General features: G+C 47.2%; 1 protein-coding gene across 2 annotated transcripts in view; it reads right to left on the bottom strand.

The window, feature by feature from the left end:
* Window positions 1-24,673, bottom strand: part of TBCK (TBC1 domain containing kinase) — a 1,319,282-nt gene that overhangs the window by 549,520 nt on the left and 745,089 nt on the right. For both annotated transcript variants that reach the window (XM_069241253.1, XM_069241261.1), the window contains one exon: window positions 23,536-23,697. In XM_069241253.1, coding sequence (XP_069097354.1) covers window positions 23,536-23,697 — 162 coding nt within the window. The remainder of the gene's footprint in view (window positions 1-23,535; window positions 23,698-24,673) is intronic.

The raw sequence follows: 24,673 nt of genomic DNA, 5'->3' as shown, positions 1-24,673 counted from the left end.
ACTCATGCCCTCACCATGCACTGCTAATTATCCCACATACTAAATCAATGATGACATCATCTACAAAATTATTGATAATATCACTGCAACATTGGCAGTCAAATTATTGATAAGAAAACTGTGCATGGTGGGGGCACGAGGTTAGTTACCTCAGGGCACGAGTTACAGTTACTTGGGATAACTATAACTGCAAAATTTGTATGGTGTTCTGTGCGTAAAATCTGAACCCAATTATAACGTCCCCATAACGTTAACCTTTATTTGTTATATATATATATATATATATATATATATATATATATATATATATATATATAGAGAGAGTGAGCGAGCGAGAGAGCGAGACTGACTTAGACTGACTTTCAGCTAGGCATCTTTATCCATTGGTTCTGCCCACTACAGTACTGAGCATGTGGAAATGGGTCAGTCAACTTCAGCCATTGCCTTCAATACCATGTATTACTATGGCAATGTAAAATAAACAAACAACTTACCTGTTTCCTGCTGCTGCCACCCTCCTCAATCCTCTTCCCTCAAAGTGGTGTCCCAGCATTCCCTGGGACACCAGCACAGGCTTCCCAGCAATCCTGGTGCTGCTCTCATGCTAGCACAAGCATCGTCAAGATTGGTCTGAGCGGCTTGGTCTGCCACTCAGACAGTGCATTGGGGGGTCTATGCAGTTTCTCCATCCCGGCTGTGCAACACAGCCGGGTTGAAGAAACCCAAGTGCACATGTCAGTTTGGCCAGCCTAAGACAGACAGCCAAACTGACATGCGCACTTAGTTCACAGACTTCACTTACCCTCCTCCCCACTCCCATGGACCTGCCCCACCCCTCCCTGCACCTGCTGGCTCAGCCAGTGGGGCGACGCACCTTCACCACTGCCAAGGAGCCACCCCTGCTATGTCTCTTTGAGCATTTCATTGGGCCACCTAGTTACACATATGCTGGGAACACCTTTAAACGGTAAAGTTCAGACTCACGAATAACATTATCATATTTAACCCCCAACGCCCACGTAAAGCATCACATATCCGCATACTGGTATCAGATGCCAAGAGCAGCTTAATATGTCCAAATTCAGTTTCACTTGTCCAGGTACAGCCCTACAAGCACACGTACCCCACTCTCAACTACACAAGTGACAACTTAATATACCTAGATAAAGCCTCAAACTTCAAAGATTTTATAGTGCTGAACCAAACGCTTGGCAATGGTATCCAAAGTTATTGAAATCCCCTTAAAACAAGGGAATGTATAGGGAAGAAACAGAGCACCAAATATTGACTATAAATGTGAATATTATTTAAAAACAATTAAGATTAACTCACATATTTCAAGCAGACTAATGCTCATTACAGGTAAGGTTTACCGCAATAGCTGAGAATCATAATGAATAGGGATGATTTTTAAAGAGTTGGCAAAGTTAACACCTTAAAAGTATGTGAGGCACTCGGTGATGATGTACCTCACTTGTGAACATGGAGCTTCATGAGGATTCAAATGAAAAGCGTCAAATAAGTCAGGTTAACATTGCATATGCTGCTTTTGTTGAAGGGATATGAAATAAAAGGCTGAAGTAAACTTGATTGCCCGTAGGTCAAGGGTCATGTACCTGAAAATCTATCAACCAACAAACACACCACAACGTTTCAAGACCTTTTCAAATGCAAATGAGAAGCCAACCAACTTGGTTGTAGGCTTACATGGCCTGATGATATACTATTGTGTCGACTTCTGGAATAACACAGTCATTGAACGTTTCTACTTGTTTAAACAAAGTAACCACTCAGTGAGAATAAACTCAGGCATTTTTTGAATTCACGCTACTAATGAAAATTCATTTCAGGGTGATTCTCCGCCTTTGCGACAACTGCTTACTCACTATCATTTGTTTGGACCTGATCTTTTTTCCCCAGTTTTGTACACTGTTTACTACCATTTACATTGTGATCTCAAACACGATAGAGAATGCATTGGAGTAAAAGGTACACACTTAGAAAACAAGAGTGTGTTTATATTTTCGTGGACTTTTCCACATAACAGTTACTCTTTATAGAGAGTTAAGCACCATGGTGATGTGCCACATATCATATTCTGCACTTATGGAATGCACTGTTTACAATGTAAGTGACTGGTTGCTCTACTCTTTTCATTTTTCATTGGTGTATTTGTTCATTTTGGTCAGGTTACGAGCAAACCTGAGTGATAAATTGCCCTTTTTCTATTCACTATACCACATGTAGACTTTTCGGTGCTTTTTGGAGTGGTCTCTGTTGTCTCCTCCAATTAGGATATTTATTGGCATTAGATAATTTTTATATTTTTTGCAGCCTTGAAAAAGTCCTGGGGGGCAAAACGCGTGTCTGCTGCTTGTGTACACGAAGATACATTTGTACATCCTGGAACATTATCTTCTGATTATTGGCAGCTTCTGTGAATGAAGACAAACATGTATACTCCTCTGTATATCCTCTCAGACTTTTGAAACAATAAAAGGCATCAGTTCGAAGACTGAGTATTCTCTGACTATTGGACTTGATACTCGGCCAGTGGACTTTGGTATTTTCTGATTTAACTTGAAGAAGATAATGACAGGGAGGTGAACAGCAGTCTTAGTCTGATCATTGTGACCGTGAGGTATCCAACAAACATATCTAACATTGTTTATGTGTCAAAAATGTTAGTTATGATTGCCACCAGGTGATATAGGACTAACCAAGTCAATACTCAACCACAAAAACATGACATCTATATCTGTGCTTCTGGGCCACTAAGTGTTGTTCTAGAGGTTTTGAAACATCTTTTCAGATATTTGCTCTGTGCTTGTTACTCTGGAGTAACTCACCAGGAAGTCACATACAGATACATGGGCACTGGCATCATACACACTACATAGAGTGCTGCAAGTTTAAAATGTCCATAATGACCCGGTGTCTCCATTACAAAAGTAATCAACAATAATTTTGTTAATTGGACACATACAATACTATTACTAGATGGATGGTGTCTTCCTCGAGGTTCTGAAGCAGTTGTATCTCAAGCAGCAGCTGTGATGGCTTCACTTTATTTGCCAAGCACATATCAAACTGTTTAGAGTATCTGTGCATTGCTGTAGTGTTTTGATGCTGACAAGACTGTCACTTTCTAAACTTCATTTACAATTAGCACATTACTGGCTCAAATAGACGTCCTGTCTAAAATATCAATCATGTAAAATTTTTATGTTCCCACTTTGAGACTACTCTTGCAAGGGAAATGTGAAGTACAGAATGAGCACAACGTCCTCCAGAGGTAGATGGAAAATGACTTTACAGACAAATTGGTCTTGCTGAGCTACATTAACCACCTTAATGGAGAGGGCCCATCTGCTTACGGATAACTGCTCAGCCTGCATGTAAGAGTGTCAATAATGGACATCAGACCATTCACTCTTCACTGACCAAGGGAACCATTTATAAGAACAAGAGCAAATTAACTCACATTTCATGTCCTTCTACGAAGGTTTATATAAGAAAAGACCCAATTACGTTGGGGAATCCACTCAAGACTACTTAACTGAACTACATCTGAAACCACTGTTGTCTGAGTTCACAGAGCAACTAGAGGGGCGCATCACATTAGCTGAAATTGGGGAAGCCATGAGGGGTCTAGCTCCCCGGGGACAGATCGACTCCCCATTGAATTTTACGCCACCTACATGGACATACTTTCCCTGAGGTTAGAAAACCTATATAAAATTTCCAGGGAACAGGGCACATTACCGGAATCCACCCGCGAGGCGGTCATAGTCCCTCTTCTCAAACCTGGCAAAGACCCAACAGAGGTGGGGGCTTATAGACCTTTATCCATGCTGAACCTCGATTACAAAATCCTCAGTAAGATCCTGGCAACCGGACTCCTCCCACTAATGCCCTCCTTAGTACATCAGGCAGGTTTCATCCCTGGGCGAAACACAACTGGGAACATCCATAGACTAATAGCCATCATGAGAGACCAGGCCTCTACTGCTACAATTACAGGAATCCTGGCAGTAGACATAGAGAAAGCCTTAAATAGCCTGGACTGGGAATTTTTATACACAATGATGGCCAAACTCAGACTTGGATCCGATTAAATCTCATGGGTAAAACTACTATACACCAAACCCACGGCTAGAGTGCGCACAGGACACACAATATCCAATAGCTATAAGGTTGAGCGTGGAACGAGGCAGGGTTGCCCATTGTCTCCTCTCCTATTTGCCTTGGCAATGGAACCATTAGCAGCTGCAGCCAGGGCAGGGCAGGAAAGGGGGGGCCGGGTATACTAGCAGGGGGCAGGAGACATCGTATAGCCCTCTATGCAGACAATCTTTTAATATTTCTAAAAGATATCCGGAGAGATTTACCCCGAGTACAGCAGATGCTTTCCAGGTTTGAGGGACATTCAGGCTTATAAGTGAATTGGGACAAAACTGGCCTGCTCCCATTGGGGGGGACATCAGGCGCCACCGCCGACCCTGGGTTTGGTCAGGTGGGTGCTGAACGGACTCCCTTATCTGGGAGTGAAAATCTATCATAATTCCCAAGATATCCTTGAGGGTAACATTGGAAGTTCCATGCGCTCAATAAAAGCCTGTACGGCATTTTGGCAGACACTGCCGCTATCGGTGGCTGGGCGGATAGCAGTCCTCAAAATGATTGTACTGCTGAGACTACTGTACCATTTCACAGTACTACCAATTTGGATTCCTAAAGCCATCTTTAAAGAATTAGACACCATGGTAATATCATTCATATGGGGGGAGGGACGGAGGAGGGTGGCTCTGGCTAAACTTCAATGACTGGCCACAGATGGAGGTATGGCGGTCCCTGACTTCGAGACCTACTATTTAGCGGCACAGCTACAGTGGTTGGCGCATTGGCTGTCAGATAGGTTAGATGCAAGAATGAGCGAGAAGGCGTTTAGCCCACAGGAAAATAGACTGTTTGAGATTATTTTGAGAACCCCCGGGGACGGGAAACAGGATCCTCCTGAATTAAAGATCCTGACTCAGTGTTGGAAGACGTTTCTGCGTAGGATCAAGGTGGAGACACCTTATTCGTCGGAGCTACCCCTCTTGTCTTTACAGGCCCTACCACATGGGGGCACCTGGGTTGAGCTTGGGGACTGGGTGGAGGCTGGGATCAAAACAGTGGGCGCCCTATTTAGGTATAGCAAATTGATGTCCTTTGAGACCCTTAGGACGGAGTTTGGCCTACCAGCGGGCCACTTTTTAATATATGGGGCAATAGCGGCCTGTGTTCGTAGGCACTGGCGAGGGAGAGGGACAGAGCCTCCCACACAGGCGGTTTGCACTTATTTGTCTTCCTCAAACGGTAAATCTAAAGTAGTCTCAACCCTATATGGACTTGTACGAGCGGACAGAATAACCCCCCTAGCCTCCCTTAAACAAACCTGGGAGAAGGATCTAAACCGGGATATCCCAGAGGAAGAATGGGGGCGCATTCTGAGGAGCCTCCTAAAGGTGACACGAAATGCCAAATTAAAGCTCATAAATTTCTACGTGCTGCACCAAGCTTACTTGACTCCAGCACGTATTAACAAATACTTTGGGAAGGTAACAGAGTGCTGCCCGAGATGTGGGTTGATTGGTGCGGAGTTCAGTCACATGCTCTGGGGATGCCCCCTCCTGGAGCCTTTCTGGTCAGAGGTGTGGCAGACCCTGGTGCGCCTTCCGAGTAGGGATGTGCCCTGCTCCATGGCCCACTGCCTCTTGAACGGTTTTACTCATTCAGCCAAACACGAAGTCCCGGATAGATTCCAAGACTTGGACTTATCACTGGCCAAAAGAGAGATCGCATCTAATTGGAAAAACCAGAGGGGACCTAGAATGCCTCATTGGAAAAGTGAATTACTTAAGTGGGCAAACACTGAAGGGACAATCCTCCAGCGTGAGGCCAAAAGAGGGATTAGAACTCCCGAAGTAGTGGAGGGCTGGGAGGTGATAATGGACACACTTAGAGCCGACACACTGCCCTGAGTATTCCACTGGTGATCACTCGATTCGAGAACCCATAGCTATTGGGTCCTGAGCCCGGAACTCGGGAATCTAAAATGAGAAGAACCAGGACACAATTTGCCCCAGCTGTTAAACTACACATAAACATGACATGGGTTACTCCACAAACACTATTAACATTTGAACAAGGGTTCTCTAGGGGGAGGGTTTGGGGTGGGATCGGGTAAGTAATTACATAATTACTTAGTAATTTGAGCACCAGAATATTTGACAAGTATACGTCTCCCTATTAATATGTTATTAAGGGTAGCCCTGCAGTGGACTAAAATGTGGATGTATAAAATGATTACTTGAAAATCTTAATAAAATCTGGTTTAAAAAAAAAAAAAAATTAGACTCTTCACTCTTAATTGGGAAGAGGGTCTTGGCAGATGCACACCCAGAGGGGAAAGGCAGAGCTTGACATCAAACATAGGAGAGCCAGTGGCAAGAGTGAAAGATGGCGTCATGCTGGTAAAAAACTTTAAAATAGCCCCCGAAAGGAAGACAAATTCCTATGGTCATGCCCTGAGGGTAAACGTTTTTGAAATGCTTTTGGGACCTCCTCCAAAAAGGATGAAATCTGTGGCCCCAATAGATGTCCGAGAGGTGCCACTTCTATAGGTTTCTGGAATTTGAGAAGGATGGTAAGAGGACCAGTAGTAGTGCTTCTTTTTTTTCTTTTTGTACTCCTCTACATCAGGAATGTTCTGCATCTCCTTCCTGCTCTCTGGCTTTTTATTAGACCAGAGCTGTCTTCTTTGTATTCAATTGCTATCTATTTTACCTTCCTTCTCTCAAAGAGCTCATAGGGGTAAATATTAACACATTCAGAGCAAGCCAGTGTGTCATGACCTAAATCCAGGATCTTGAGGGTTGGTCACCAACATCCAGGTTCTACATTGAAAGCATGACTTGCGTGCAGACTTCAGCAATCACATGGCACTAATAAAATCTGTCCAAGTATTTTGATGAAAAAAAAAGTTGAAATGTTGAGGAAAAATACCTCGACAAAGGGCCTACATCCAGATCACAGCATTTATAGAATGCACTAAAAAGGGAAAAAATGTCATAGGTGTTGAGGGACAACTTTATGGATCTATGCATCACATCCAATTACGTCTAGCAGCTTCACAATGTTTGTTATTCAGGCACAACTTAGCAACCACTGCTGAGATTGAAGATTCCCAGATAATATCAAACGCTTAAGGAGAGGATATTTCTGAACACATGTGGAAGAAACAGGCACCAAGAAATCAGTTTAATCAGTCAGTGACAGCAAGTTGATCGAAGATTGTAGCCTTGCTAAATGACTAGCTACAGTGCTCAGAACAACAATTATCTAGAAGTAACCTAGAAATGGATAGATTCCAAAGACTCATTGAAGCAGTCCATTCTACTGAAGCCGAAGTATCACAGTTTACCACCACAACTATTCAGCAAACTGCCCAAATCATGACTTATACCCAGCTTTTTCTGAGTAGTAAAGTACAAGTTACTTACCTTCGGTAACAAAATATCTGGTAGAGACATATTCAAGTTGCAGATTCCTTACCTTAGAATTTTCCACCAGGCGTCAGACTGGATCCGGAGATTTTTTCTTCTAGCAATACCCTTGGTAGGTGGTGTCGGTCAACTCCGCACGCGTCGTAGGTGTTGTGGTCGCCGTGATGACGTCGGGAGTAGTACATAGACGCCACCCTCGCGCAGTGACGTCAGTTTCTTTTAACGACTTTCCACGTCAGAGCGCAGAGCCGCTAAGAACACTGATATTGGTGCGCCAGAGCTAAGGACCTGAAAAGGGGAATCCCTGTCCCTAGAAATCAGTTCGCAAGCAGGGAAGATGGGTGGGCGGTAAGGAATCTGCAACTAGAATATGTCTCTACCAGATATTTCGTTACCGAAGGTAAGTAACTTGTACATCTGATAGAGACTTCTAGTTGCAGATTCCTTACCTTAGAATAGATACCCAAGCAATGCCATCCTCGGTGGTGGGCTGCGAACTAAGATCATACTAGAAAGTCCTGCGGGACCGAACGACCAAAGTAGCCGTCCCAACGGACCTGATTGTCCAGGCAGTAATGTTTAGCAAACGTGTGCAGGGATGCCCACGTAGCTGCCTGACAGATATCCAGGACAGGAACTCCACGTGCTAACACAGTGGCCCTGGTAGAATGAGCCCGCAAGCCTTTAGGAGGTTGCTTTTTTGCCAAAGCATAGCACATTTTGATGCAAAGAAGCACCCATCGAGATATGGTACGTTTCTGCACCGCCTTCCCTTTCTTCGCACCCACATAGCCAACAAAGAGTTGATCGTCCACCCGGAAGTCTTTAGTACGATTGAGATAGAATGCCAACGCTCTTTTTGGGTCCAGATGGTGGAGTCTCTCCTCCTCATGGGAAGGATGGGGGTTGTGTAGAAGGTAAGCAAAGTGATGGACTGGCCTACATGAAACGGTTTAACCACCTTAGGAAGGAAGGACGCTCTAGTGCGTAACACCACTTTGTCGAGGTGTACGGACAAGTACGGAGGCTTTGAAGAAAGGGCCTGAAGCTCACTCACTCTGCGAGCAGAGGTAATGGCGATAAGAAAGACAGTTTTGAATGTGAGGAGCCGTAAGGGACAATGATGCATAGGCTCAAAGGGAGTACACATCAAGAAAGTAAGCACAAGATTAAGATCCCACTGAGGCATGATGAAGGGAGTAGGAGGAAATAAGTGGGTGAGCCCCTTTAAGAACCTACTCAGAAGAGGAGATTTAAAGAGTGAGGGCTGATCAGGAAGCCTAAGAAAGGCAGAAATGGCAGACAGATACCCCTTAAGGGTGCCCAATGCAGAGCCCTGCTGGGCTAAGGAAAGAATGAATAGAAGAACCTCTGAAAGAGGGGCAGATAGGGGGTCAACAGATTTGTTGGTGCACCATGCCACAAATTTATTCCAACGACAGGCGTATACAGTTTTAGTCGAGGGACGCCTGGCTGCCAAGATAACATTGCAGACTTCGGGTGGAAGGGCAAATGCCGTCAACTGTTGCCGCTCAATCTCCACGCATGTAAGCGGAGGTTGGACAGGTTTGGGTGGAGGACCGTCCCCTGCTGCTGCGACAGAAGATTCGCCAGAATAGGCAGTCTGAGTGGAGGATCGATGGACATGCTCAGTAGCTCGGGATACCACACTCTTCGAGCCCAGTCCGGAGCCACCAAGATAACTTAGGCCCGGTCGCTCTCAATCTTCTTGAGAACTTTGGGCAGAAGAGGGATAGGCGGGAAGGCGTAAAGGAGGCCGGAGTTCCACTCAAGACGAAAAGTGTCTCAGAGCGAGTGTCGTCTTGGAAACTCCAATGCGCAAAATAGCTGACATTGCGCGTTCTCTGCGGAGGCAAACAGATCTAACCAAGGCTCTCCCCCCCTTGAGAAAGAGACCTTGCACCACCTCCGGATGGAGATGCCATTTGTGATCCACAGTGCATCGGCGGCTGAGTTCGTCTGCTCTGGCGTTGAAAGAGCCCGCCAGATGTTGAACCATCGGGGTAATGCCCTGATGTTCCAGCCATGTCCAGAGGCATAGTGCCTCCTGACATAGGGTCCAGGACCCTACCCCGCCTTGTTTGTTGGAGTACCACATGGCGGTAGTGTTGCCCGTAAACACCTGCACCACTTTCCCTTTGAGAGAGGGAAGGAATGCTTTAAACGCAAGTCTGATCGCTCGGAGCTCCAGCATGTTTATGTGGAGTCCCGACTCCGCCGGAGACCAGAGGCCTCTGATCTCCACCTCTCCTATGTGGCCGCCCCAACCCAGAAACGACGCATCTGTCACTATTGAGAGATCTGGTTGGAGAAGGGAGAGGGATCTACCATTGACCCAATTGGGATTGGAAAGTCACCACTGCAGGTCTTTTGCAGTCCCCTCCGAGATCTGGGCCATGTCGGAGAGATTGCCCTGATGCTGCGCCCACTGGAACTTCAAGTCCCACTGCAGAGGCCGCATATGCCACCTGGCATGTGTTACTAGCAGGATGCAGGAGGTCAAGAGGCCCAGCAGCCTCAGAGTCTGTCTCACCGAAACCCAAGACCAAGGCTGAAAGATCGGAATCATAGCCTGAATGTCTTGGACTTGCGTTTGGGGAGGATAAGCCCGAAACCGCACTGTGTCCAGAACTGCCCCGATGAAAGGGAGCGTCTGAGAGGGAGTCAGGTGTGACTTCAGCACGTTGATAGTGAACCCCAGCTGGTGCAGGAGGTTCGCCGTAGTCTGGAGGTGTGTGACCACTGTCTGGGGCGAAGGCGCCTTCAACAGCCAGTCGTCTAGGTAGGGGAAGACTGAGACCCCTCACCTGTGCAGATGAGCTGCAACCACCACCATCACTTTCGTGAACACCAGAGGGGCACTGGTAAGGCCGAAAGGAAGGATCGTAAACTGAAAGTGCTCGTGGCCTACCACGAATCGTAGGTAACGTCTGTGGGCAGGCAGGATGGGGATGTGGAAATAAGCGTCCTGCAAGTCCAATGATACCATCCAGTCTTCTGGGTCTAAGGCAGACAGAACCTGAGCAAGGGTGAGCATTTTGAACTTCTCCTTCTTGAGGAAGTAGTTCAGGTCCCGAAGATCTAGGATAGGGCGCAAGCCTTTGTCCTTCTTTGGTATCAGAAAGTAGTGGGAATAACAACCACAACCTACTTCTGGCACGGGGACCCTTTTCTATAGCTCCCTTGGCCAAGAGAGCCGCGGCTTCCTGTTGGAGAAGCACCAAATGATCCTCCGAATGGGGATGGAAGGATGGTGGCATGCGTGGTGGTGCGGATTCGAAAGTGAGGGAGTAGCCCTTCTGAATTATTTGCAAAACCCACCCGTCCGTGGTGATATGTTCCCAGTGGGGCAGGTGATGGCGGATTCGCCTCCTACTGGGCCGGAGTAGGAAGATTTGGTGGCTGCTGCGGTGGCAGGGGTGGACTGGACAGACCTCTGGTTCCCTGTCCCATGACCATGTGGGATTCCGGGCCCCCGGCCACGCACAGGCTGTCCAGCGTGCATGACCCGGTGGCTGGGTTGAGGACGCGACAGGGCACCCCTTCCGTGGCCAGGAAAGGGACGAAAAGCAGACTGTGGGGGGCGTGTGGCGGTAGAAAGGCCAAGGGACCGAGCCGTAGCCCTGGACTCCTTGAACCTCTCCAAGGCCGAGTCCGCTTTGTCTACGAAGAGACGGGTGCCATCAAAGGGCATGTCAATAAGTGACTGTTGGACATCCCCCGAAAAACCAGAAGTACGTAACCAGGCATGGCTCCTCAAGGCCACTGTCGTAGCAACCGATCTGCCCAGAGAGTCAGTCGTATCCAGTCTAAAACGGATGGGGCACTTTGCCGCGTCTCTCCCGTCTTTGACTGCTTGGGAGACGATAGCACGGGCCTCCTCCGGTATCTGCGGCAAGACTTGAGCAACGGTATCCCACAGGGATTGGGGAATAAGGTCCCAAAAGGCATGCGGTGTTCACGGACCGCAGCGCGAGGCTGGAGGAAGAAAACAACGTTTTACCAAACTGTTCCAGCTTTTTGGATTCCCTATCCGGGGGTGCGGAAGGGAGCGTGCCAGAAGAAGAGGACGCCTGGATAACAAGACTCTCAGGCATAGGATGTTGGGACAGGAACTTCGGGTCGTTCGGCCTTCCCTCGAGCGAGATCGGGACTTAAGCGGAGTCGAGTGCAGGCCCGCCATCAGCTTTAGGGACCGCTCCCTCAAAGCCTTCAGATGCATCGCACTCGGAGCACGACTTCGGGTCGTGGTCACGCTCGAGGCACCACAAACAGACACGATGAGGGTCCGTCACCGACATCATGGGGTGAGAGTCCTCGCAGGGCTTGAACCCGGTCTTCGGGGACATCCTCAAAGCACCAAGTTCGCACCAAAAAAGTCAACAAAACGGTCTAATTCAGTCAAAAAATAGCCGAGGGTAGCTCTCTCTCGCTTCAGCGCGTGGCGCGGAAAGAAAATAATTGACGTCACTGCGCGAGGGCGGCGTCTATGTACTACTCCCGACGTCATCACGGCGACCACGAAGCCTATGACGCCTGCGGAGTCGACCCACGCCACCTACCGACGCGCAAGGGTATTGCTAGAAGAAAAAATCTCTGGATCCAGTTTGACGCCTGGGGGAAAATTCTAAGGTAAGGAATCTGCAACTAGAAGTCTCTATCAGATAAGCATGACTTTCAGCATAAAAACACATACATTTCTGCACTCACACTCCATTTTTCTATTTCTATGGCAATAAAGTCCAGATGCTGCCTGTGTTTATTTTGGTCGATTTGGGCAGGAGATTGTGAGAACTAAGTAACACAAGAACAGTGATTCATATCAATATACAAAAGGTTAGAATGTGAAAAAGTGGAAAACACTCACTATGCTAAGCGGTAGAAAAGATAGCCTGTGCACAGTAGTCTACTCTTTCCACCCATTCTCCTGCACTCACTATGAATTTATTTTGACAAGAATTAACAAGAAATGATTATCTGTGAACAGGCACAGAGACTTAAATCAATTGAACATAATACGAGCATTTTTCTTCATACATTTACATCGCAGCGTAAGCAAAGTCCCGCTGTCAGGGCAGAACTTCGAAATAGAGCATAACTGGGAAAAAAAAGAATGTGTGGAGCAATCTCCAACTCTTTTCACTCTAAGCATTTTGAACAAACACATGCAACAAATCTGTAGCTCATAACATTTACTAACAAAATGCATGACAGTACTCTAATATATGAAATTGCTTGTTCGTTCGTTTAACAGCTTTTGACTCTCGTTGCTCAGGGCGCAATGCAGGCCCCTGCAGCACAGGGGGCCTCTTTCAGCCCAGAACCAATGAATATATGTGAAATATGGGCAACTCAGGGGTCCCTCATCACATTCTGCTTGAGGCGGGGCATCATTTTGGTTTATGCCACTGTTGCTGTGACTAATGCTTTAAATACACCACAAAACAAAATGATGGACGGTGTGCTGACCTTTTCAAACACTCACCCCCAGTCACAGATCTGGCTTTAATCCATCATTATTTTGCTCGCCACGACAACCCAGTTTGGACTCAGCCATAGGCAAATCAGTCTTGACCATGCTCTCTATGGGGACAGTTAAGTCCTAACAGCCAAGCCAGGTCTTCCCTGGACCGGAAACAAGCATCTAGGGACCAGTTTCAGGATCTCACCCCTCATCAGCCTATCTAGCTTACATCCAGTGGCGCAGAGAGCAAGGGACTCATGTCTGGGCATACCCTAGCCACTAGGGACCTGAAAGGGGGAACAGTCCTGTCCCTAGATATCTGTCTGCAGAGCAGGCAGGATAGGTGGGTGGATTGGTAATAAATCTGCAGCTAGACAGTGTCTCTAACAGATAAGGTGTTACCAGAGGTAGGTAACTTGTTAATTGGATAGAGACTTCTAGCCACAGATTTCTTACCTTACAATAGATATCAAAGCACTACTTCCCCGGAGGTGGGTCTGCAAAACCGTTCACACCAAAAAATCCTGCAGGACCGACCAGGCCAAGAGGACTGCCCAGGCAGTAGTGCTTTGTAAACGTGTGCAGTGAGGCCCACGTTGCTGCTTGGCAGATGTCCAGGACTGGACTCCGCAGGGTAATGCAGTGGTCGAAGCCTTAGGTCTGTGGAATGAGCATGCAAACCATCAGGGGGTGGCTTCATGGCAAGTGTGTAGCAGATCTTAATGCAGAGCACGATTCAACAGGAGATGGTCCGTTTCTGCACAGCCTTTCCATTCTTCGCTCCAACATATCCCACGAAGAGTTGGCTGTCCACCCAGAAATCTTTTGTGTGGTCAAGGTAGCATGACAACGCTCTTTTTGAGTACAGATGGTGGAGTTGCTCCTCTTTCTTGGAGGGATGTGGTGGAGTGTAAAAAGTAGGAAAGGTGATGGATTGGCCTACATGAAAGAGTGATGACTTTCAGTAGACAGGAAGCTCTAGTGCATTGAACCAGTTTGTCTGAGTAGATGTTCTGGTATGGAGGCTTGGATGACAAAGTCTGAAGCTCACTAACCCTCCGGGCAGATGTTACCACCACTCGGAAGACCGTCTTGATGGTAAGGGGAGTGAGGGGACAATTATGCAAAGGCTCAAAAAGAGCACACATCAGAAAAGTTAGGACAAGATTAAGGTCCCACTGAGGCATGAGGAAGGATGAAGGGGGAACGTGCTGCAACCTTTTAAAAAAACTATTAAAATAGGGGATTTGAAGAGGGATGGCTGATCTGGCACCCACAAAAAGGCTAAGAGGGCAAAAAGTTAGCCCTATAGGGTGCTCAGAGCAGAGCCCTGCTGGGTGGGAGAAAGGATAAAGAGAAGAACCTGAGAGAGGGGAGCAGAGAGGGGGTCAACCTGTTTCTCTGCACTCCATGCCACAAACTTGCCCCAATGGCAGGCGTATACTGTTTCGGTAGAGGGACGTCTAACTGACAGGATAGCATTGCAGACTTCAGGGGAAAGGTCGAAAGCTGTCAACTTGTTGCTGCTCAATCTCCATGCACGAAGGTAGAGTGTTGACAGGTTCGGGTGGACCCTCTCCTGCTGCTGCATCAGAAGATCCTCCTGAAGGTGCAGCCTGATCGGAGGACCGATGGTCATGCTCTACTGCTTGGAATAACTCTCCAAGACCAGTCTGGGGCTACAATGATGACTTCGGCCCGGTCGACCCAGATCTTACTGAGAACTCTGGGCAGGAGTGGTATGGGCCGAAAGGCATACAGGAGGCCTGAGCTCCACTCGAGATGAAGTGTTGCTGAGCAAGAGCCGCCTTGAAAACTCCAGCATGGAGTTCTCTGCGGTGGCAAACAGATCTAACCAAAGCTCTTCCTACTGCTGAAAGATACATTGCACCACCTTCAGATGGAGACGCCATTTGAGATCTGCTAGGCATCTTCAGCTGAGTTTATCCGCCCTGGCGTTTAGACAGCCTGCCAGTTGTTGAACCACCAGGGAAATGCCCTGATGTTCTAGCCATATCCAGAGACGCAGGGCTTCTTGACAAATGGTCTACGACCCCACCCTGCTTGTTACAGTACCATATGGGGGTGGTGTTGTCTGTGAATACCTGCACTAGCCTTCTCTTAAATGGGGGTAGAAAGGCTTTCAATGCCAGCCGGATAGCTCCGAGGTCCAATAGGTTGATCTGGAGTACGGATTCCACCGGAGACCAGAGGCTTCTAATCTCCTCCTCTCCCAGATGGCCACTCATCCCAGGAGTGATGCATCTATCACTACTGTCAGATCTGGGTGGGGAATGAGAGGGGTCTGTGCTGACCCAATCACGGTTCGTTAGCCACCACTGAAGATCTTTCGCAGCTCCCTCAGAAATCTGACCATGTCAGAGAGATTCTGCTGATGCTGCGCCCACTGGAACTTCAGGTTCCAATGCAGAGCCAGCATATGACAACAGGCATGTGCCACAAGTAGGTTGCATGAGGCCATGGGATCCAGCAGCCTCAGAGTCAGTCTCACCGAATTCCAGGATAGAGGCGGAAACATCAGTATCATAGCTTGAATATCCTGGCCTCCCTGTTTGGGAGGATAGGCCCGAAACTGCATTGTGTCCAGAACAACTCAGATGAAAGGAAGTGTTTGATAGGGAATCAGGTGTGACTTTGGCACATTGATAGTGAACACCCAAGAGGTAAGCTAAGGGCAAAAGGGAGCACGGCAAACAAAGGGGGTCATTCTAACCCTGGCAGTAAAAACCACCAGGGCGAACGACCGCGGTAGCACCGCCAACAGGCTGGCGGTGCACCGCTGGGCATTCTGACCGCGGCGGTTCAGCCGCGGCCAGAAACGGAAAGTCGGCGGTGTACCGCCGACTTTCCGCTGCCCTTGAGAATCCTCCATGGCGGCAGAGCGCGCTCCGCCGCCATGGGGATTCTGACACCCCCTACCGCCATCCTGTTCCTGGCGGTTCTCCCGCCGGGAACAGGATGGCGGTAGGGGGTGCCGCGGGGCCCCTAGGGGCCCCTTCAGTGCCCATGCCAATGGCATGGGCACTGCAGGGGCCCCCGTATGAGGGCCCCAAAAGAATTTCAGTGTCTGCCTAGCAGACACTGAAATTCGCGACGGGTGCAACTGCACCCGTCGCACCTTCCCACTCCGCCGGCTCAATTCTGAGCCGGCGTCCTCGTGGGAAGGGTGTTTCCCGCTGGGCTGGCGGGCGGACCTTCGGCGGTCGCCCGCCAGCCCAGTGGGAAACCCAGAATGACCGCTGCGGTCTTTTGACCGCGGTACGGTCTTCTGGCGGTTCCCGCTTCAGAATCACCCCCAAAGTGTTCCTGGCCTACAGTGTATTGCAAGTTATGTCGGTGGGCAGGCAGGTCGGAAAAATTGAAGTATGCATCGGACAAGTCGAAGGCCACTTTCCAGTCCCCTGGGTCCAAGGCAGACAGAACTTGAGCGAGTGTGAACATTCTGAACTTTGGCTTCTTGAGGAAGAAATTGAGAGGGTGCAGGTCTAGGATAGGACAGAGATCACAGATCCTTCCTGAAGCCTCCTCAGGAGGTCCGCGGCTGCTTAGAAAAATCAATAATATTAACAGATTAGGTCCCTAGCTTTCAGTAATGACTCATTGGGGGGGGGTCCCCAGATTCCAATAATGATTCAGTGAGGGTCCCCGGGTTTCAGTACTGATAAAGTGGGGGTCCAAAGAAGTCAAAAGGTTGGGAATCATTGGTCTATATCATCAGACCAATGGGTTCTTCAGATCGTCCAAAGGGGCTGCTCCCTCCACTTCGTGACTACCCCTCCACCCATTTGTGACAGGCTGACGGAGGACCATCTCATTTTACTCCACCAGGAAGTGGCGGCTCTCTTGGCTAAGGGAGCCATCAAGAGGGTGCTGACACCAGCCCTAGGCAGAGCAGTTTCATTGACGGTGGCCTTACATCAGCATGCCTGACTGAGAACAACTGCTCTTCAGGGGATGTCTAAGCCTTGCTTATGGACTTACCCTTTGATGACTCCTGTCTCTTTGGAGACAACCCAGTCTCTGCGCTAGAATGCTTCAAGGACAGCAGCCTGACAGCCAGGTCCTTTGGCCTTTCCACGGCCCCTCGCCAACCACAGTCCATCGTTCGTTCCTTTTGTGGCTACGGAAATGGCTTCCAGTCGTACCTTTACCCACCCAGCCACCACAGCGCACAAGCTTCCCATCCTCTGTGTGGCCAAGGATACAGCACATACAGGCCCCGTAAGTAGGGCAGTCAGAAACTGGGCCAGTACACCTCCTCCCCTCCAACAGCCACAGCCTTCACACCCCTTTAGTTTGCCCTCCTACGATCATGAGTTCCTACTGGGAGGGAAGGTACGTCATCACCTATCCCACTGGTGGTCTATATAACCTGTGGTCCGGGGACCCCTAGCCTAGGGAGTTAGTGGTATAAAGTCCACACTGGATCGTGAACTGCAATGCATCTCTCCCATCACCAACATCTTCAGAAGGTATTGGCCAGGCCTCCTCCAGAATCACTGACAGCACCTGCACAACCGAATCCCATTGGACAAGGAAGTCACAGCAGAAAATGCACATGGTGTTCATAGACTGCAATGCCAGGCTCTTGGAAGAAAACATTTTCTGGACTAAAGTGTTCAGCCTATTGAATTCCACATCAGGTGGAGTGGTAGGGAATGCACCAGGATTTACATGGGAGGTGGAGACTTGGATGACCAAGCTCCCCCAGGTAGGTTGTTGTGTGAGGAACCTGGGGTGATGGCAGCAAGCAATAGTCCTATTAACAGGAGCCGCTGTGCTGGGCTTTGACCAGGTCCCATGCAGGATGCTGTAGGTGCTTCATCAAAAGGGAAAATGGTTCTGAGGGGGTCACTACCAGCTGAAGCACCTCTGTCAAGACATTGGTCTTGACTTCCCCTCACCACCATAGCAAATGACACTCCCTCCTGTGTAGTTATGGTAGGGGGAAAAAGCATGTCAGTTTCTGGGAAGGTGTCCAGTCCACTGGCCTCTGCCAACCTCACACCAGTCCATGTTGGGGTCTGAGGGCTAGTATTCTTCATGGTCCAGCGACCCCTCCCAATCCTCCCTCAGTCCTAGCCCACAGGAATAGGTCTCAGGCTCCGACCTGTGTAGCAAGACTCCAAGCGGCGCCAGAGTCAGTGTCAAATGACGCCCCTCCGGCTCAGTGTCAGGGTTAGGAATTGGGATGACACTGCTGGGGGTGCTGGCATTGGGCTCGGCACGGGGGAAGGTCGAGGGGGCATGACCGGCGGTGTTCAGGATCCATCCATGGATCCAAGGGGCTTGACTGGTGGAGAGGGTAGATTTGATGGCAGGTAACTAGTAGGGGCCTCTCCTGAACCGGTGGAGCATGGAAGAGCACTAGCAGGGATGGGTGCCCAAAGATAAGGTGTGGCGTCATAGAACTCAATGAGTTGGGCGGGGGAGTCACTCCGGCTCCCAAAAGCACGGGGAGGTAGGGAGTCTGCGGAGGTAGGGAGTCTGCTGAGGCACAGACTTAACCGCAGAGCCAGGCCTCGAGTGATGACTATCCCTTGTTGCGTCGCAAGATTGTGATGGATGGGGGAAGTTGAAGACCTCTCTGACTTCTTGTTCTTCTTTTTCTTGTGGGACTTTTCTGAACACCTGGACGACTTTGAGTGTGACAAAGATCTTGGGCTCCGTAACAGATCCCCGGACCTTCCTCTCAACTGAGATTGAGACCGTTGTGGAGTCACATTTCAAGCAGCAACAGCATGAGGGAGTTCTCCCTCAAGGCCTTGGGGTGCATGGAGCAACAGTCGGTGCAGGTCTTTGCTTCGTGGTCGCACTCCAGGCACCAGAGGCAAACGAAATGCTGGTCAATCACCGACATCTGTAAATGACAGGCACTGCAGGGTTTTAAGCCGGCCTTCCTAATTGACATCCTGCGACAGCAGGAGAAGAATTAAAAAAAAAATGGATTGATTGAGGATAGCTCTCTCAGGATCTGTGCTGACTGCCGCCGAAAGAAAAGAACTGACGTCAGCGCACTGGGTTGGCACCTATACAGGCACTGCGGACATTACTTCCGGTGTGGACGAGGCCACACAAAGCTAAACAACGGCACCTACCGAAATGCAGGGGTATTGCTCACGAAAAATTTACAGATCCAGTTTGATGCCTGGGGATAATTCTAAGGCAAGGAATCTGCAGCTAGAATTCTCTTATCAGATTGTCTTGACAGAGGATGGAAATTGAGAAATTACAATGTGGTGAAAAAACTACATTCCCTCAAAAAACCCATAAGCCACAGCGGCACAAGCTTTATGGAGATTCAGAGCAGCACTTGCACCGAACAGATACAATTACGAAATAGTTGGATTGAAACAAACATTTCATAAAGACATGTGATCCAGAGACAGGCATCTTTGTACTTTCAAAGGTAAACGGTCAGTCGTGTCATTTTGGAACATGGAGACAATTAGCTGACGGAGGTGCACAAAATCAACAAGTAATAGACACGTGTGTAAACAAAAATACTAAAGAACGACAGCAGAACCCACTGGTTGTAAAGCACATATGTGTATTTATAAATATGATTTATTGCTATGCCACACACACACACAGGGATCACATCTCTTCAGGTTTTTTGGTTCACCAACTAAAACATCTGCAGAAGAATAACAGGAAGAGACACTGGACAAAAAGAAGTTTATAAATGAAAACACTATGTTGGAAGTAAACAACTACACACTGCATAATATCACTGCCTTTATAATGTAAAGACAATGATTGCTCTGCAATGTCTTGTGATATTCTGGTAATATTTACTCCACTAGAAAATGTTGTGCATGCCAAGTCCATGGTACTGATCACAAGACATTCACTGGCACATTCAAGTTCAACAAGAGGCACCCAAAGCATGCATATGAGACCACAAAAGTGAAGCCTTGCTTTCTTTTGGTTCTGCTGTTAAAACTCCTATCATCTGGCATACCTCTGGCATTATTTGCAGGAAATGCTAGCTGTGAGTGTTGTCTGAAGGCCACAGCACTCTATGATCCTCTTTTGCTGAAGAAGCAGGCCTAGGAAGACTTCCTTTCTAAAGACACAGGTCTACCACTCTCTCAATGGCAGAATCCTTGTGCCACAGATGATGTAATCAATGCCACAAATGAAGGCGATAAAGGACATCATCAGTTGACTAACACTTGCATGTGCATGGATACAAGTGAGCAGAGAAGGCTCAGCATTCATTAGTAGGAACAAGATTCGTGTACAAGCAGCAAATGCACAGTATTAACACACACTGTACAGGCAAGGGGGCTAGTCCTACCCATCCTACCCAGCACAGACTAGGGATCATAGAAACCACCATCTACAATTATGTTTAATGTGAAGAACAATTTACCTACCTTTGGTATCATATTTTCCGGTAGAGATAGGATTTAGCCGTAGATTCCTTACTTTAGAATCCTCCCCAGGTGCGAGTCTGGATCACAAACTTTTTCCCCAGGCACGTCAGTGCATTGGAGGAGGGCGTCGCGCAACTCTCTACTGACATTGCCTACCGGATGGGACGTCCACAGATTCCATATAACCGCTCCGATGTGCCGTCAGTTTCTTCTGTGACTACTTTTCTGCACTCAAAACGTGAATCCACATATAGAAACTGGCTATCTAAACAGTGTGCTAAAACAAAAGACACCCTTGTGTCAAATAGTCCCTGAATTCAGGATATGAATTTCCATAATGAAATCTTTGAGACAAAAGATGACTCAGTTCGAAGAGCAGGGAGGACGGAAGAGTCGTTAAGGAATCTGTGGCTAGATCCTGTCTCTCCCATTTAATGCATTACCGAAGGTAAGTAACTTGTTCATCCGATAGAGACATTTAGCCGCAGATTCCTTACTTTAGAATCATATACCAAAGTTAAAGCCTCTCAGTGAACTGAGACCATTTAAAGTCTCTAAGCACAATGAAACCAGTCTAGAAAAGACCTGACATTCAGAATGATTTAGGTGAGCAATAATATACTCTAAAACATAAAAACGCAAGCCACAAGATATTTAAAAAACATTGGAATAAAATTATCCATGCTAGCACAACAACTGTGTGTCAAAATCGACCCAATGATATGAATATAAAACTATTTGCACCCTTAATGGGGCCAGAATCCAAGCATTCTCACATCATAAGAACTAGTGAGAAGAAAGGATGGGGAGAAAGTTACTCATGACAGCAGGACAATGTTGCCAAATTACCCTATGAATATAAATTAATCAGATTGGTCCCTAGGAAACTTAAATAGAGATAATACAAATATCTCCAGGATATGTCTATAATGTCTATATATAAAGGAGTCAAATAATAAAACATCTACGTACTAATAAGAGAAAATGATTACTTATAGATACAAAAAATAAAGTTGAATAATCAGCCAGACCATACTGATACAACAGTATGGAACCTATAGTGGATACCTTACCACTTAGGAAAGCATCTGCCATCCAAACTGACACTACCGTCAAGCAAAGTATATTAACATATATAAAAATAACATATTAAAAATATATATATGCATATTACCCAATGGTGGTCGCCACTAGGTAGTTATAGTTAGAACCTAGTTTCTATAGAAAAAGTTTTTTTTTTATTTGCCTATATTTTTGGCGCGCTTGGCTAGTCTTCACAAAATTTTCCCAAGAAATTTGCTGCTCACGTGAACTGCTGTCTGGAAAGTTTCGGGTGGTGATCCATCAAGCAGGGGCGGAGAAAAAAGGGGGTCCCAAAATGCTTTTTTCCCATTCATTTTTTCCATAGGGATTTTGAACAGCGATGGCGCCTGTACCACCGGATAGAGAGCCCGATGTACGACACCTTTTTGCGGTCGCAAAAGGCGAAAATCGCCGTTTGTGACTGAAAAATGGGCAGGTACGATGTACCATCCCTATTTTGCAAGTCGGTACGCAATTAGCATATCAGATAGAGAGGAACTCGTCTCTGTAGCAAGGCCAGGTGAGGAAAGAAGGCCTGAGGCTGGAGATTCCAAGCTGCTAGCTGCCCCTAGATCCATCAACCACCAGTCTTCCATTGGAGGCTGAGCATCATGCAAAAATCCTGTCTCTTCCTCAGCACATTCAAAACCATGTTCCTGTGAAGGACAAACATGAGGAGACTCCCCACAAAACTGAGAGAGCAAGACTGGCATGACCAGCACCGTACCCAACATCGATCGGCACCTAAATGACGCCGTCTCAACATCAGAAGGGAGAAAGGGACACGACTTCAATCGGCACCACCAGAGTCAGTTGTTCGGATACCGGCACAACTTCATCGAAGGTGAGAACCCTGAAGGGCTGTGCAGAGGCTCCATAAAGGCTTCAGAAATTGAAGATGGAGGTTGAACTGAAGCAGAGGGTGAACCTGCCGGTGGGGACATAGTTAAAGAATAGTTCACCTCCTTGGGGCCCACAGGCGCTCCAGGGGAAAGTGGTTTCCAAAGATAGCGAGATTTGATTCATAAAATTCATGTATCTTGGTCAGGGTCGTCCAGGCTCCATCATAGGGAAGGAAACGTAGGGTGGACTCAGGCCTCAACTCCTCATCTGCGGAATGGTGGGCGGCCGTACGCAGTGAAGTTGGTAACTGCTGCGACTTCACCCACGTGTGTCATGGCTTACCACATGATGTTGATGGAGAACGACTCCCACAAGAATGACTCCTTGCACGGGCCCTCGAACAGACCTTAGTACAAGAAGGAGACCAAGGTTGATGGGAAGTCTGAGACAGCTCTGACAGCCACACCGCCATAAGCTTTATACGGCGATCCCGCACCATCTTCGGTCAGAGTTGATGACAGGAGTGGCACTCTATGGAGTCATGGTGCTCACCCAGACACCACATGCAAATCGAGTGGATGTCCGTGGCCGACATTTGTCGTCCACAGGACGCACAAGGTTTAAACCCTGAAGACAGTCAGAGAAAAGCACACTGTTCCGTCTACGAAGATGTCGAAGCAGGCCTTAAGCGGCCTAACAAACCATTACCAGATCTGCGTTGCAAGCGTAGGAAAGAAGAAACAGACGTCAGAGATGAGGTTATATGGACTCTGTTGACATCACATCCGGTAGACGACATTGGTATAAAGTCATGTGACGCCTTCTTCCGACACGAAAACTTGCTGGGGGAACGTTTCCAGAGCCAGTCTGAGGCAGATTCTAAAGTAAGGAATCTACGGCTTGATGTCTCTATCAGATAGTAATGGTTACCAAAATGTTGTTTCTATTAATCAAACTATCATAGTACTACTGAAGCACACTACAATGCTAAGAGTCGTCATTTCAAAACAAATGTCTTAACACATTGGCAGTGACACACTGGACAACTTAGTTGAACACTACAATGTAGGGTACACGTGGCGCTATAGCAATGTCATTTAGCTAAGTTTGTCAAAGGCTTTCATGTAATACCTGGAGGGACCCAGCTCCCCCAATGTAAATATTAAGTTACCTGGTAAATCTGAGAAGAGCAGGATGCATTCATTGAAGCCGTTAGCCAGCAGCCTGTCCCTAAGCTGCTGTAGAATAGCGACACCAATGCAGAAAGGGAAGGATGAGTTGCCAAGGAGTAATGTGTCCCACAGATGAAAAATCTTGTGTAACGGGAAGACATCTACAATGTAAACAAGATCAGAAAGTGAAAATGCAGGGAATGGAAAAGAGTGAGACTGCCTCAAAGTATTTAAAAAACATTCCGACTCCCTCAACAGTACCAGTCATGAACCTAAGTTAGATATATATGCAAGCAAATCAACTAAAATGTGACGCCATTAAACTTTTTGGAAGAACAAAGAAAAACTGAAGAAATAAAAATTCTGATAATCTCCAGAAAAAGACTTTGGATAACTCTTCCATGTTCCATAGGTGTTTGTACATCTTGGTGGGAAAAATTTAACATCGGTCCTTTTTTGCCATAAATGCCAAAGGCTGGCCCTAGACCAGTGCTCACAGTGTGCTTTCAAGAAAGAAAATCACTTAAACATAAACCAATTTCTACTAAATGTGAAAGCTAATTTTAGGAATAAATAGAATGATGCCCTTAAGAAAAACACTCACAATTAAGGACATTTTGGATTTGATCCAGTAAAATGTATACTTTGCAATATATGTTGTAGACCAGTTGTTCCCAACCTTTAGAATTATGTGGACCCCCACATTATCATTACTGGATCCCGGGGACTCCAACTGAATCATTATTGGAATCCGGAGACCCCTGACTGAGTCAGTACTGAAAGCTGGTGACCTGATCTGTTAATCTTATTTACTTTTTTAAGCAGTCGCGGAACCCCTGAGGAGGCTTTGCGGACCACAGGTTAGGAACCACTGCTGTAGAGATAAAATAAGCAATATGCACTTCTGTATAAGTTAACACAAACACATTTCCGTGGAACTATTAACCAACAAACGATACATACTATATTTATATTTTTAATGGGTTTTGTCTAAAGGCCAGTGGACATCAGCGTCATGGCCAAATCCATTCTGAGACCCTCCACATCACACAGTATGAACTAAGACTATTAACTAGTAGTATCAATTATGCAATTTGTCATTGGAACAATCACCATTAGAAAGAAAAAGAATGTTAA

Source organism: Pleurodeles waltl, chromosome 1_2, assembly GCF_031143425.1.
Source record: "Pleurodeles waltl isolate 20211129_DDA chromosome 1_2, aPleWal1.hap1.20221129, whole genome shotgun sequence".
NCBI lineage: Eukaryota > Metazoa > Chordata > Amphibia > Caudata > Salamandridae > Pleurodeles > Pleurodeles waltl.
This window is presented reverse-complemented; position numbering and strand designations above follow the sequence as displayed.